The sequence below is a fragment of the Pangasianodon hypophthalmus genome, chromosome 10 (genome assembly GCF_027358585.1).
Source record: "Pangasianodon hypophthalmus isolate fPanHyp1 chromosome 10, fPanHyp1.pri, whole genome shotgun sequence".
NCBI lineage: Eukaryota > Metazoa > Chordata > Actinopteri > Siluriformes > Pangasiidae > Pangasianodon > Pangasianodon hypophthalmus.
Window position 1 is genome coordinate 19,067,432 of NC_069719.1, and position 14,745 is coordinate 19,082,176.

The 14,745-nt window shown below is 37.8% G+C and overlaps 1 protein-coding gene across 2 annotated transcripts; it reads right to left on the minus strand.

Annotated features, from left to right (window-relative positions):
• Window positions 1–3,288: 3,288 nt before the first annotated feature.
• Window positions 3,289–11,844, minus strand: LOC113538624 (uncharacterized). 2 transcript variants are annotated; one of them, XM_026933830.3, is made up of 4 exons: window positions 11,724–11,844; window positions 7,525–8,294; window positions 5,766–5,935; window positions 3,289–5,610 (listed from the first exon to the last, which is right to left on the minus strand). In XM_026933830.3, exons 2-4 carry the CDS (start codon window positions 8,269–8,271, stop codon window positions 4,533–4,535), a joined length of 1,995 nt encoding a protein of 664 aa, XP_026789631.1. In that variant the 5' UTR covers window positions 8,272–8,294; window positions 11,724–11,844; the 3' UTR covers window positions 3,289–4,532. The 2 variants fall into 2 exon arrangements, with proteins under 2 accessions (XP_026789631.1, XP_053093599.1); XM_053237624.1 differs by lacking the exon at window positions 11,724–11,844 and adding an exon at window positions 11,247–11,322.
• Window positions 11,845–14,745: the final 2,901 nt, after the last annotated feature.

Below are 14,745 nucleotides of genomic sequence, written 5' to 3' on the forward strand. Positions count from 1 at the left end.
ACAAGCTTCTCGCAATACTTTTAAATTATCCTGCTGGAAGACGCAGATGTGACCAAGTTTCAACTTTGTGCCTGGTGTCTTGAGGTTTTGCTTCAATATTTAGTTTCTTTCTTGCGCAACTTTCTTGTCTGTCAGGCCATGGTGATGTAGTGCTCTCTTAACCCTCTACTGCATGAATTATTATATTTACATAAAAAAAATGTTTTTATGGCTTTTTATTACTTGAATTAGTTCAAGAAATAAAAATATATTAAAAAAATTAAAAAATATATTTTTAGGGGGGTAGTTTGTAAATTGTTGCCATATGGCAACAATGTGCAGTGGTGGAAAGTATGTCTTGTTTTTCTTAGAAAACACACCTTTTACAGACAAAAGATTATGCATGTCTTCATTTTATTTAATGAAATTCATGACTTAATATTATAACAACAAAAATTAGTGTTCTTTCAATTGTTAATCACAATGTATGGTATTTATAATATGAATATAGCATAGGTATATCCACCCAGAAAGATGCTGAAATTTGTCACAATTCTAAAAAACATTCACGTATAACCAATTTGTATTTCCATTGTGGATCTTTTCATATCATACATTTCAATCTAAATCATATTTCATTTTAACCCTCCATGCTATTTCCTAATTTAATCCCATTTCACCCCTTGTGAAAGTCCAAGAAGCAGTTCCTCTCACTTGTGATGCAGAGGAAGACGGAACACTTTGAACACTCGGTCCTCACAATGCCTTTACATCCAAGCACCTTACATCTTCCCTTCTCAACTCCTTGTAAGGGCCAGTGGTCAGTGTTGTCTCTCCTAACAGGATCTGGTGGCAGATAGCTTTGAAGCCCTCGTCGTCGCTTTGTCAGGACAGCTTGAGGAGGCCTCCCTTTTCTTTTGTTAGAGACCTTATTCTCCTTGAGAATATGCTGTACACACTATGGTATCTGATGCCTGGTGATACTTTGTTGTTGTCTTGGGGTTCATAAAGGCGGATTCTTTATAAAGTTATGCTACTGTCTGGGTAAAATAACAGCAGTAAAGAGGGAAAAATGCCAGGAGGGCCCCCACAGTGCCTTATCCCCACAGTTCCAATAGCCTCTGGCAGCACTGCTCACTGGGTTGGGCAAATTTGTGATATTTATTCGCATGGCACGGTTGAAACATGTCTGCTCCATGCTGCCCAGTAAGTCTTCAGTATCAGCTTGGTCAGGGTTGCAGTGGTTCTGGAGCTCAGTGAATGCTGGGCGCAAGGCGGGAGAATTCACCCCGGATTAGACGTCAGTCCACCGCAGTGAGTCGCACATGTAACTTGATCCTAAATTAGAAAATCTGGAATAAAAAAATTTAAAGTGGTGTAGGAACTACTTTGTAATACCCAGGTGAAAGATAGATATTAAAGAAATAGTTTAGTTCTGTTTTTCTGAGAGTGTATAACAAAACAGATAATGGCTAGTATAAAAAAAGGAGATTCATTGCTGATTATTGTTGAAATACGATAAAGAAAAAAAATCTCCTAAGTACATATGATACACCAGAACCTCCAAGGTGTAGCTTTGTACTAAACTGTACCCTTACTTGTTGCTGGGAAGCTACCCTCAAGCATACACCTTTTGTGCCTTTAGTATACATATTTTATCTGTATGTAGCGTACCTTTAAAGCTTTAGTTTATAAACTCATTACTGACCATTTATGTACTTTAAATTATTTTTAAAGGTACACTCTAGGCATGTTTCCATTGAAAGATATCAAAAATTTACTCTGGAGGGTACCACTTCAAGGGACAAGGTACAAACTATTGTTTTCTGAGCATGTATAAACACCAGGTAGTAACGGATCGAAATTAGTATCAGTAAAGTTTATTAAAGTAATTTGCTGGTAAAATGCTTCAATTACATCTTGTTCATCTGCTTCAGGGTTAAAGTTCAACCAGTGCATCAGTGCAAAGTATAAGTACATGTATAAGTGCAACAGTGCAAAGTATAAGTACATGTATAAGTGCAACAGTGCAAAGTATAAGTACATGTGGAGCAAAAAAAAATGTAACCATTTGCATTTACATTGAGCCACTTCTGTGGTATCAGTGCTGTTATCACACGTGATTGATTAACAATCGAATTCATGTGCTTTACTTGACACTTGTTGACAAGTCTTTGATTCATTGGGCCACTGTGTTTCTTCCAAGATTCATGTCATACTCTCTCTCTCTCTCTCTCTCTATCTCTCTCTCTTTCTTTCTTTTCTTGGGCTCATTAGAGTAATGACTGAAAGCACTCATTTCTCGCCAAAAACCTGAGAAGCAAAATGGCTACACTCTTTCACAACATATGGTTATGCCTCTGTGGATTCTCCTTGAGGTCCCGTCCCATAATATTGTAACATGGACACATTTTCCAGTTGTAGTATCCAGATGCTTAGACCTGCTCAGGAGTGTCTGTCCAACTGTATTATCACTACCCTAAGCGGTGAAAGGAAACGGAAAGTACTGATCCTGCTGATTGTGAAAGCACTTCTTGATTATGTTAGATATGGTAGAACACCTCTGAACAGCTGTACAGGCAAAACAAGATGTGTAACAATAAATATGTAATCATTTACTACAATAACTGATTATTTTTTAATAAAAATCTGCCCAGTTGCATTGTGGGAATATTCTGACATTCCACTGCATCATATATGTGTCTCTTGGTTTTATGTTTTGTTCTTTATGTGGTTTTCTCAATTTGAATAACAGAAAAATAGAATGAACTAAAATTTTGATAAAATAGAAAACACAAAAGAACAAAAAACCCCAGCTTGCTAAGGTTATATCCCAGTGTAGTACTCAGCTGATGTGCTGTTCGCAAAGGAGTGGGCTCTCTGAATCGGTTCTCTTAGGTGAACTTTGAGTGCCACGATCTACACCGCCACCACTCATTGTCCTACAGCTACTGTCAGTACCACAGCAGTCATTTAAAACACTCAGAAGAGGAGAAGATGGCTTTGTAATCTGCACACAGTTTGTCGAACAACTTTGCACTAGTTGAAGGAAATAAAAACCCCTCTGGGTACAAATTACAACTAAAATTGCTATGTAGCACCTAAACTACATGTTTATATTCTACAGCTACATGACAGTTATGATGTTAATTGTTTGATTTATTGTCCCAAATTTTACATTAAACTTTTGATAACAAAATTATTATAATTTTGTATTTAATTATATGTATACAATTGTATATAATGTATAGAATTATATAACATTATAAGCATATAATCAGAGCAGTAATAGTAATAAACTAAATTAAATTGTGCATATATCTAGCCAACTATTATTTTTTGTAGCAAGCAGTTGTACTTTGAATTGATCTTACCAGTAATCACTCCTAACACTAAGAAAATATTTCCCTCTGTTTAGTGAGTGGACAAGAAGAGGATACTCTTATGTTCTGAGTGCATTTATTGTATATACTTGTCCTTTTATACAGATTTGAGGACATTATTCACTCTCTTTGAATGCCTTGTGGCCTAACATGATTAGTCTACATACTGTAGCATGCATGATTACATAAAAATTGCTTAGTGATTATAAATTAGTTAACTGTTACCTAAACACCCCCCCCCCCCCAACACACACACACACACACACACACACACACACACACACACTTTACTCTCTGTTCCACTAGAAGTCTTAACAGAGTGTAAAATATATACGCTCAATGGTTTACATAATAGGCTACAGTTTATGATTAGGGTTGCACTCAAAGTTAGATACTAACTGGTGTGTGTTTATCAGTATCAAATAAAAGTAGATTGAGAGAGTTCAGGAAGGCGAATGGTTTACAGTGAACCCACTGAACCATTCTTCCTGGGGATTTAGTATATAAGGCATTTCCTTGAAGTTAACAGTTTCCATCCTCGCCTCAGGATGTTTTATCTTGCACTTGGATTACAGAGGATTCTTCAGTGGACTTCCTCCACCCCAGAGCTTGTGAATCCTCTCCTGTTTTCCTCTTCATTGAATAATTAATGGTACCATTCACAGCCAGACTGCACCATGCACATTCTGTGTTTTGATGAGTCCTGGTCCTTGCAATGCAATCAACACATTTACAGGTGATTTTTGGTGATAATGGTAAACTTCGGTGATCAAATATCTTTTAGTAGTATTACTATAAGTAGCTAAGCTATTAGTTTGATTAAAATTGTAGACTAGCAAGGTGGTAGCATTTCTTCTTTTTAAATCTCATAGTTTAAGCATATCAAGCAACAGTTTCCTTCATTTAATTTTCTTCATTCAAATGAGATGTTTTTTCCTCATGTTGTTCCTCATTGTTGTGCCACTATTCAGACCAGTTCCCACTATAATCCTCTCTTCTTCTTTCTCAATGACTTTTTATACTCAATAAAGCAGTTAGATGCCACCTACATCTATAGAACAAAACAAGCTATCATATACTAGTACAGTACACAGTGAAACGAAACAACGTTCCTCCAGGACCATGGTGCTACATAAAAACAACACAGAACTACAACTGTTGCGCAGCCTCTCATTGCTTTCTGGGTTTGGTATTGTCATGCGTACACTTCTCATCTTTGGAAGGGTGACTTTTATCCGACTTGTCTTTAGGAATCAAATGAATGACATTGTGGTCTGACCGGCCAAGCGGGGGACTGCATTCAGATCTGTAAGCCTCTGGCACATTCCCATAGCACTTATCCAGGGTGTTATTGCATCTGGTTGGGCATGTGACATATTGCTCCAGGTCCAAGAGATGAGTGATGTCACACTGGTTGAAATCACCCAACAAGAAAACAGGACCACCAGGATACTTCTCCAGAACATCATAGTAAAAACCAGCAATCTCATTGGCAGCTTGAGTAATATTAGGTCCTGGAGGGATATACACATGGATGAAGGTAAGTGGTGGAGCACCCTCAGGGTGGTCATGTGGTATAACGGACACAACCATTAACTCATAATCTCGAGTAATCATGATGTTTTCCACCTCCACATCAGTCGCCCAGTCCTTATTCACAAGCATTATCAGCCCCCCTCCTCTACTTTTCTGAGTAAGCCGTGCATCACGATCAACCCGGAAAGACGTATATCCCTCCAAGCTAATACTGGGTGAGTTCCTATTCAACCATGTCTCTGTGAAGAACATCAGATCGAAGTTAAAGTTTTCCACATCTTCCATCATTTCTTTGAGCTCCTCTACTTTGTTTGGAAGAGAACGCACATTAGACATCATTATTTTAGGAAGGCGGAACTGAAATTCCTTTACTTTTGATTTAGACTTGTGTGGTGGTTTCCTCTGAAAAGCAGGTTTCCTCTGAATAGCAGATTTGCTCTGCTGGTTAAGGTACCTGTCTTCAGTTGAAGTAGCCTTCTTCTTCTGTCTTTTGTTCTTGTTGTCACCTGATTTGTCTTTACCTGTGGAACCATACTCAGTTACTCCTATGTCTTTTGTGCATAGGAGAATAAACCTCTGTGTCTTCCTGTCCTGCTTTCGGGTCTGTTTATACTCCATACAAATGGAGCCTCGTGTGTATATTTGAGATCCAAACATCTCCTGAGCCAAATCAATGTGACACTCCATTTCAGGGATTTGATTGAGCATCTCTCTGAAAGATAAATTTAGAGGTGATGAAATCCAGCACTGAGCCATAAATACAAGATCTATTGTATTATTATTGTGTTATATTAAGCAGTCTTACTCATGTTGCTTACTCAATATACCATTTACGTAAAATGTTCAGAGAAACACTTATGTACTTACTGTAATTCATTCAATTGCTTTTTTAATTTTTTCACAGCCTCACGGATTTCATTAGCTTTTGTCTTCAGAAATGTGCTAGCTTCAGTCTGATGTTTGTTTTTAATCAGTTCTTCACAGTTATTAATCAGATCAGGAACTGTGAACATCAGCCCAAAGATTCCTCCTGTGACCTGCAAAGAAATTATATATATATATATCCAGAAAATTGTGGACACCTAATCATCACACCCATATGTGCTTGTTGAGCATCTCATTACAAATTTTGACCCGTTTTTATTGTTATAATAACATCCACTCCTTCCCCTAGATTTTGGAATGTAGCTATGGAGATTTGTCCATTCAGCTACAAAAGCATTAGTGAGGACGAGCAAGAAGGCCTGTGGCACAGTCAGTCTTCCATTTCACCCCAACAATGTTCCAAAGATTGAAGTCAGGGCTCTGTGGATGCCACTCAATTTCTTAATGGACGTTATTTTGTACACAGGAGCATTGTCATGCTGAAACAAGTTTGAGCCCCTTTTTTTGCAAAAAAAATGTAAAAAAAAAATTGCAATGTTACAGCATACAAAGACATTCTATACAATTGTGTGCTTCCTACTTTGTGGCAAGAGCTTGGGGAAGAGTTTCATATGGGTGTGATGATCAGGTATCCATATACTTTTGGCCATGTGTACTGATTTTGTTACTATGTAGTCATTTTTCCCAAAAAGTAAACCAACATTAAGAAACTATGTGGGGAAAAAATAAGTACACTCTATAATTCAGTAACATGTAGAACCACCTTTAGCAACAATTATTTGAAGTAAATGTTTTCTCTAAGAGTTTATCAGTCTCTCACATCATTTTGGAGAAATTTTGGCCCACTCTTCTTTACAACGTGGCTTCAGTTCATTGATGTTTCAGAGCATTCATCTGTGCACAAAAACATTTGTGCACAAATTATAAGATCGCAGCATCTCAATGGGGTTGAGGTCTGGACATTGACTTGGCCATTCCACCACTTTTTTTTTTCTTCAGTCATTCAGTCATTGATTTGCTGCTGTGCTTGGGATCATTGTCCTGTGGCATGACCAATTTCGACCCACCTTAAGCTGCTGGACAGATGACCTCACATTTGTCTCAAGAATATTCCTGTATAAAGTGGAGTTCATCGTAGTCTCAATGACTGCAAGTTTCCCAGGTCCTGTGTCTGCAAAACAAGCCCAAATCATCACCCCTCCACCACCCCTGGACTGAATTTGCTGGGACACCTACTCCTGGGAAGATTGGCAAATGTCTTTAAATCTGTCCATTTTTAAACAATTCTTCTTACTGTAGAATGGTGAATTTCAAATTGTTGGGACAACAGTTGCTTCTCTGAAGTCATGGCTGATGTCCTTTCTTCTTGGCGTGATGTAGATACACACCCAAATGCTCTAGAACACCAAACTGCCAAAAGTTTGCCAATAGTAACACCTGGCTGCTAATTACTCTTTTAATGACTGTGAAAACCACCTGGTTTCTGAATGTTGGTTTATTTTTGGTGAAAAAATGACTACATATTGAACTCCATATATTACATATTGTTTTTTGTTGTCATCTGATTATTTATTTGTCTATAAAAGTTGGTGAGGACCTCACAATTGTTATTTAGACCCTGATGATGAAAAACACAGAATTGAAGGAGGGTGTACGTTTTCCCCCCGTGACTGTACTGTATATACAGTATATACATATTTGTGTATGTGTGTGTGTGTGGTTTATATCTATGAAGAAGTACCTGGCCTGTTCCCTTTAACACAGCTTTCAGTGAAAGAGCAGCCATTCCTTCAGTAGTTGTCACAAAAAGTGGAGTATAATATTTTTGTCCTTTTGTTGCTGCTGTTTTCAGAAAGACGGCAGAATATCCAAGGAATGCTAGCAAAGAACTGACAGTGCAGAAGAATGCAATGTCTGGATTAAACTCTGGATATCTGTAATGAGTATACATGCCATCACTTCTCAAGATGTGCCTTAGGCGACTGAGGGGCAGATCTCTACCACTCCGTTTGGCCATGGCTCTCAGGATTCTCGCTGTGATTTCACACTGCAGGTCATCGGAGGATGACTCTTTAAAGCCTTGACTCTCACACTCCTTCTGGAGTTTCTTCTGGTGCCTTTCAATATTGTTCTGAATCTGTGTGATTTGATCAGCAGTCTTCTCTGCATTTTTCATTGTTTTACTGGATTTCCATTTCTCCACAAGCGAAAGTGTAAGACTAGTTGCAGTACCCGCTCCGACTGTGATACCAGCTGCCGCTACCAGCAAGGGTGCAGCCAGGCCTCCAGTCAGCAATGTTGCAATGCCTGTTCCAACTAGGGTGGCAGACCCAAGCACAGTTGCTGTGTTTCCCACCAACTGGCCTGTAGTCATCACCTCCCTCATCTCCTCCAGCTCAGTTGCCAAAGCCATGAGATGATCTGCACATTGCTCCTGCTGTTCAATCCAACGGAACAGCTCATTGCACAGTTCGTCTGCCACACCCATAGTAGAAGAGGAAAATGGAGGAACTGGAATTAGAAAAAAAAAACAGTTAGGAGTTATTAAGATTCTGAAAATTATAGTCTCAAATGAAATGACTGTGTAATCTGTTGGACATTTACAACCAGAAAGTGATCACATTGTTTCATAGTAGCAAGAATGAGTTCCTATGCTGGGCTTTTGGGGCAGGGTGACAAATGAAGGCACCATGTTCATGTTCCATTCAGAAAGACTGTGACAAGTTTATAAGCCCAGAGCAAGACACCATCTACAGAGCTGTGATGCATTGCAATGGACATCCATACACCTTCAAAAAAGACGGAGAATTTCTGCTGCAGGGGAAGCTAGTACTTTAGGACCTGGCCAGTGCACTGGATCCAGATGATGGGTATGCGCAGAAATTTTTCTACCTTAGATCATACAAGGTCTGTGTACTAGGGGCTCATGCATTCAGGAACAGGGATGCAGGAAGGCATTTTACATTGGGGTGATAGAATTCCAAGCTGCACACATATGGCATTTGCTATGTCGTCAAATCCAAATGATAGTCTTTTAATTGAGATTGTATTGCAATAATTATACCACAGTGTGGTTGAATTCTCCAATTTGAAGTTGTTGATTAATTTTCTATAGCAGCATGGATTTGAATATTTACAACTATAACATAAATGATGGGTTTATATTAATGGGCATGTTTTAAAAAGTTATTGCTCCAATATCAGCTCATTCACAGGGTCTTGTACAGTGGACAATCCACATAATCTAAGCCTAATAATAATCAGATTAAAAATGTGTTATATAACAAAGAAATAATATAATCTTTGATTAATCTTTGATTGGTGAAGTATTCTGCTAGGAGACCTTTATTTAACATTTATTTACTTTTATTTAGTAAAATTTAGTAAGTTTCCTGACATGCTCATTGCTCATTGGAAGACCTATGTTCTTCTCTCCAGAGCTTCTTTGCTTGCAGGTCCAAAGAGCAACCCTGGAATATGTGGTAGGTTTTGCAGGGTCGATTTACGTGTATGTAATGAGCTACACATCAACATCCAGTCCAGTCATGGCCGATTTGAGGGTGCCAGGCCTGTTTGGAGATTGCCAGTAGCACATGTGACAGAATAGATTAGTGGCTAATTCAGTTCTGGACACAGCTGAAGCCAGAGTTCCGAGTAGATGTGGCTACAGTCTGTTTATAAATCAACGTTTGGTCATAGATATTTACACTTAGCAGGTTGTTTAGGTTGTGGCACGTAGGGCGTAGGATCTGACTCTGAATCAGCCAGTGCAGTGAATGTCTGAACATGGGTGGAAACTGTCTTGAAGGCCATTTGTAAACAATCCTTCTCATATTCAAATAGTTTGGAGATGGCCTTATAACCCTTCCCAGATTGATGAGCAGTAACAATTGCTTCTCTGAGGTCATGGGTGGAGTCCTTTCTTCTTGGCAAAACATAGACACATACTTGAGTTCTCCAGAACAACAAATTGCCAAAACTTCTGCTTTAATAGAGGTAGTCACGCCCACTAATGCCAAGCCTTCCCAGTAGAGTGGAGATGATTAAAACAGCAAAGGGGTCATAAATGTATAATGGGAAATTATATATTTTGGCAATGTTGTGTATGTATCTGTAAGGTACAACTCTAGCAGAAATGCCCTAAATGCCTTTGCTTCTGTCCTCTTCAAATTTTGTACTATAAAATAGATATATGGTTTTGGTGTTTTATTATTATTAGGAGGTCATACAAAGCAAGTCTGTTTGAATAACAGTAATAATAATTGTAAAAATACTAAGCTTATGTGACAATATGTGGTAATTATGGTATACATTCTTACAGTAGGATACAATCTCTTTTCATGTAATAATAAGAAGAAGAAGAAGAATGGGGGGAGGGGGCTTTGCCTCGCAGCTCCAGGGATGGGGGTTCGAATCCCACCTTTACACTGTGTGCGCGGAGTTTGCATGCTCTCTCAGTGCTCTGGGGGTTTCCTCCCCCAGTCCAAAGACATGCATTGTAGGCTGATTGGCATTTCCAAATTGTCCATAGTGTGTGAACGTGTATGTGATTGTGCCCTGCGATGGGCTGGGCCCCAGTCCAGGGTGTCCCCTGCCTTGTGCCCCAACAGTAGTCTGGGTCTTCATATAGACCAAGACTACTGAAAACAACATGTGGCCTATTACAATGGGTTTGTATGAGGTGGTTTTGCTCCAGTTCTAAGTGAACATTCGATTTGACTCTAAAATCTACCCAGCTATTGAACATGATGGATTTTGGATTAGTTGTTAAATGAGCCTTGAGGTACAAACCGGGCCAAAGGACAAAGCTGTAGCTCTGCCATGCAAGATGCACACACTTGGTAAATGTTTGTTTCTTTTCTTTTTTTTTCTTTTTTTTTGTGTTCAGTGAGTTTAATTATGTGAAACCATGGCTCTCTTACCGATGTGTCCCCTTACAGTGCACTAAAATAAACTCTGTGAGCTCTGTATGCACGCACACACACAGTGCTCTAGTTAAAACACAGCAATAAACTATTTTGGAAATGTTATTTCATGTAAATTACATAACCCACATGTTTATACTTTTTAATTTACTTTCCTCATCATTTCTGTCTGACAAAAATCTCCAGATCTGTGGTGTTAGATAATGAAAATACAAACAGACTTAAAAGACAGAGCAGAGGAACAAAGAGGAGATTATTACTGCAAGGAGGCTGGAATAACAGCCTTAGTTACACTTTACATTCATGACCTATTAATAACTTCATGCATATGACTTATCACTGTTGTCTTCCAGTGCTTCTCAAATGAGTTTTTAGCAGTTGTTTCTTCCCTTAAATATAAAAAAGCAGCTTTCTAATCACAACGTGTCTTCTATTCTTACTTAAAGTAAGAAATAAACCATGAACTATCAATATTATTAACTATTAACTATTGCCACCTTCTCTGACACCAACATATTCATATTTAACTTCATTTTACTGCTGAAATAATATGGACACGGGTTTCCTCCCTCAGTTCAAAGACGTGTAGGCTGACTAGCATTTCCAAACTTTCCTTAGGGTGTGAATGTTTGTGTAGGAGCGCGCGGACGCTGACTTTCCGCTTTATTACCGCTAAGTGTCTAAAAGCCGCGTCCTTGAAATTTATGTGCGGATAGATTAATCACAAGTAGATTAACCGTGATTTCACTAAGAGCGGCTGGTTTAACAGTTTAACCGCAGTCATTTTACAGGCTGGCTGGAAAAGATAACAAGACAAAAACAACAACAACAACAACAACAAAACTGCGCCTTCAAAAAGCACCCATATGAAGGAACCTCAGAACACAGTAACCTATACCTGATACACGATCGATACCTTCACACACACACACACACACACACACACACTTTCGTCCTGACTAGAAAAATGTCCAGATCTGTGGTGTTAGTTAATGAAAATGGACAGCAGACTTACAGGACACAGCAGAGGGACGCAGATGAATAACAGATTCAGTTGCGGTTTCGTGTTAATGACCCGTTATAAAGGTTGTGGAAGTGATCCATGATCCAGTAGATTTCTAGTGGATCTTTGGCTGATTCTCTAATGAGATAAACACATCTACTCTTTGCACCGTGCACTACAGAGAGAACTGCAATTTACAGGTGTTTTTTTTTTTCTTTAAACATTTAGTGACATGCATTCATCAACATTTTCACAGTTCATATTTACGTACTATTTTCAGAAGTATTCAATATAAATCAAGATAAAATGAATTTAAAAATATTTATATACTGAACAAAATTGTATTTTAAATGTATAAGAAAGAAAGAAAGAAAGAAAGATGATTTCCAATTTAGCTGCAGACCTGCCCAACTCATTTTACGGTCTGTGTGGAGTTTCATATGTTCTCCTTGTGCCATTGTGGTTTTTCTCGGGGTTCTCCAGTTTCTTTCCACTTCCCAAAAACATGCCAGCCATTAGGCGGACTGGTGAGTCTAAATCTCCCCTCGTTGTGAATGACTGTGTGAATGTGTGAGTGCATAGGCTGACGTCCATGACATCCAGTGTGTATTCCTACCTAGTGCCCAGTGTTCCTGAGATAGGCTCTGGATCCACCCCAACCCTGACCAGGATAATGAAGATGGGTTAATGAATAAACACGGACCTAAATCAGCATACAGAAGCACTGCACTGAAAAGTGATGCATTGCATTGACCTGATTATTTATTTCCACATGAAAAAACATCAACACGATTATTTGCAAAATTAAATAAAATGATAATATACATGTATGTGTTAATTTATTTATGCAGGATTTAGTCATATGGAAGCATATTTCAGACTTCATTCAAATTCAAATGCTAATTAGAAGTTGCTAATTCAAACATGTATTTATAATTGCATTTCCTCTGTGTGTGTGTGTGTGTGTGTGTGTGTGTGCACAGATAGGCATTTTCATAACCAGCAATGGACAATGGCTGCCAAAATAAATAAATAAATAAATGAATAAATAAATAAATAGCAAATGCAAACTCCATTTGACATTGAAAATTGTTAAATATTATTTGCATTTTAATTTGAATTTGAATTAAGTCTTAAAATATGGGCGCACACACACAGGAACTGCAATTGCAAATACATGTTTGAATTTGCAAATTAAAAAAAAACATGGACACCACAAACCTGTTGATTAAAGTGTAAATTGTATCTTGAATATCTTTTCCTGCATAACAGTTTCCTAACTCTGATCCTGGTGTACTCCTTGTCCTTCACATTTTAGAGTTTGCCCTGCTTTAACACAACCACTTCAGCTCAGGAAGAGCTCTTAATAAGCTAAATAACTGGATCAAGTGTGTTAGGAGCTGGGAGAACACTAAATATGCAGGGCAGGGGGTTCTCCAGGACCAGGGTCAGGAACCTGTGCTGTAGTGCTTCAGTTTTTGAAATCAGAATATAAAAATATTGATAAGACTTATTTGTCTATTACAACCTTTATTGTTAGCTTATATTTGCATTAGCTATAACTAATTCAATTTACCCTATCTGTCCACAGTAAGTGAGTTCTAAATAGATTTTCCGTTATTCTCCCAATAGCTTATACGGTAATGTACAGAAATTAAAGAAATGAAAGTATTGTCCCTGGTAATCTTTCTCTCTCTCTCTCTCTCTCTCTCTCTCTCACACACACACACACACACACACACACATACACAGGAAGCTTAATTGATGCTGGTTGAAAAGGTCACTCATTCTTCTGAACTTTGACCCTGGAAGCACTTATCCACAACTTTTTGTGATTTCAAAACATGACTTTTTAAAATAGCTAACACCAGTTACATGATTAACATCAATTACAATGCAGGGACAAAGGTTCTTTTTACATTATTTATTTTATTTAAATGTATTTTATTCTGCTAATTTACATGTTTGATAGACCTCATAGGCTATTTATTTTTCACATGTGACATTAAATGATAAATCTGCAAAAGCTTTCCAGCACATGGCAGTTTCAAAGAAATTGTGAAAAAGAAATGTGAAGATTCAAACCATTTATTAATTGCTTAGGAAAGTATAATGTTGTTCAGTGATGTCTGTTATGTACATGGGGCTTCTTAAAAATGTTTAATGACCAATAATTTAAGGGGCAGGTTTGTCACCATGTTCTGAGAATGACTCATATAAAACTATATCCGACTTTCTGCAAAGCTATGGAAGCCCTAAGAGGCCACATGCATTATTTTTTTTCTTTCTTGTTTTCTCATGATCACGACTTAATTTTCTTGTGATCTCCACATAACAAAAAGCTGTTTTCTTGTGATCTCAACTTAATTTTCTCGACATAACAAAAGGTGTTTTTTCACGACATAATTTTATCACAAGAAAATCTCACACCTTCGCCATCGCCATCATAAATTTAACAACTGCCCACTGTAGAGATGGACTTTACGACATAAGAAAATTAAGTCGAGATCACGAGAAAATTAAGTTGAGATCACGAGAAAAGTAAGTCAAGATCACAAGAAATGCAAGTCAAGCTCAAGAGAAAATTAAGTTGCAATCATGATCAAAACAACTTTTGTTAAGTCGCAATCACGAGAAAAGTAAGTTCGAGATCATGAGAAAATTAAGTTCGAGATCATGAGAAAAGTACGTTCGAGATCATGAGAAAAGTAAGTTTGAGATCATGAGAAAATTAAGTTCGAGATCATGAGAAAAGTAAGTTCGAGATCATGAGAAAAGTAAGTTGAGATCACAGAAAAATTAAGTTGACATCACGAGAAAATTATGTTGAGACCATGAGAAAATTAAGTTGAGATCACGAGAAAAGTAAGTCAAGATCACAAGAAATGCAAGTCAAGCTCAAGAGAAAATTAAGTCGCAATCATGAGAAAACAACTTTTGTTAAGTCGCAATCACGAGATCATGAGAAAAGTAAGTTTGAGATCATGAGAAAAGTAAGTTTGAGATCATGAGAAAATTAAGTTTGAGATCATGA

Excerpts from the sequence above, each read along its gene's own strand:
- LOC113538624 (XM_026933830.3), bottom strand. The coding sequence starts at position 8,271 with ATGGGTGTGGCAGACGAACTGTGCAATGAGCTGTTCCGTTGGATTGAA. Across the intron at positions 5,936-7,524 it reads TGTTAAAGGGAACAGGCCAG|GTCACAGGAGGAATCTTTGG; the intron begins GTACTTCTTCAT and ends ATTTCTTTGCAG. Across the intron at positions 5,611-5,765 it reads AAGCAATTGAATGAATTACA|AGAGATGCTCAATCAAATCC; the intron begins GTAAGTACATAA and ends TTTATCTTTCAG.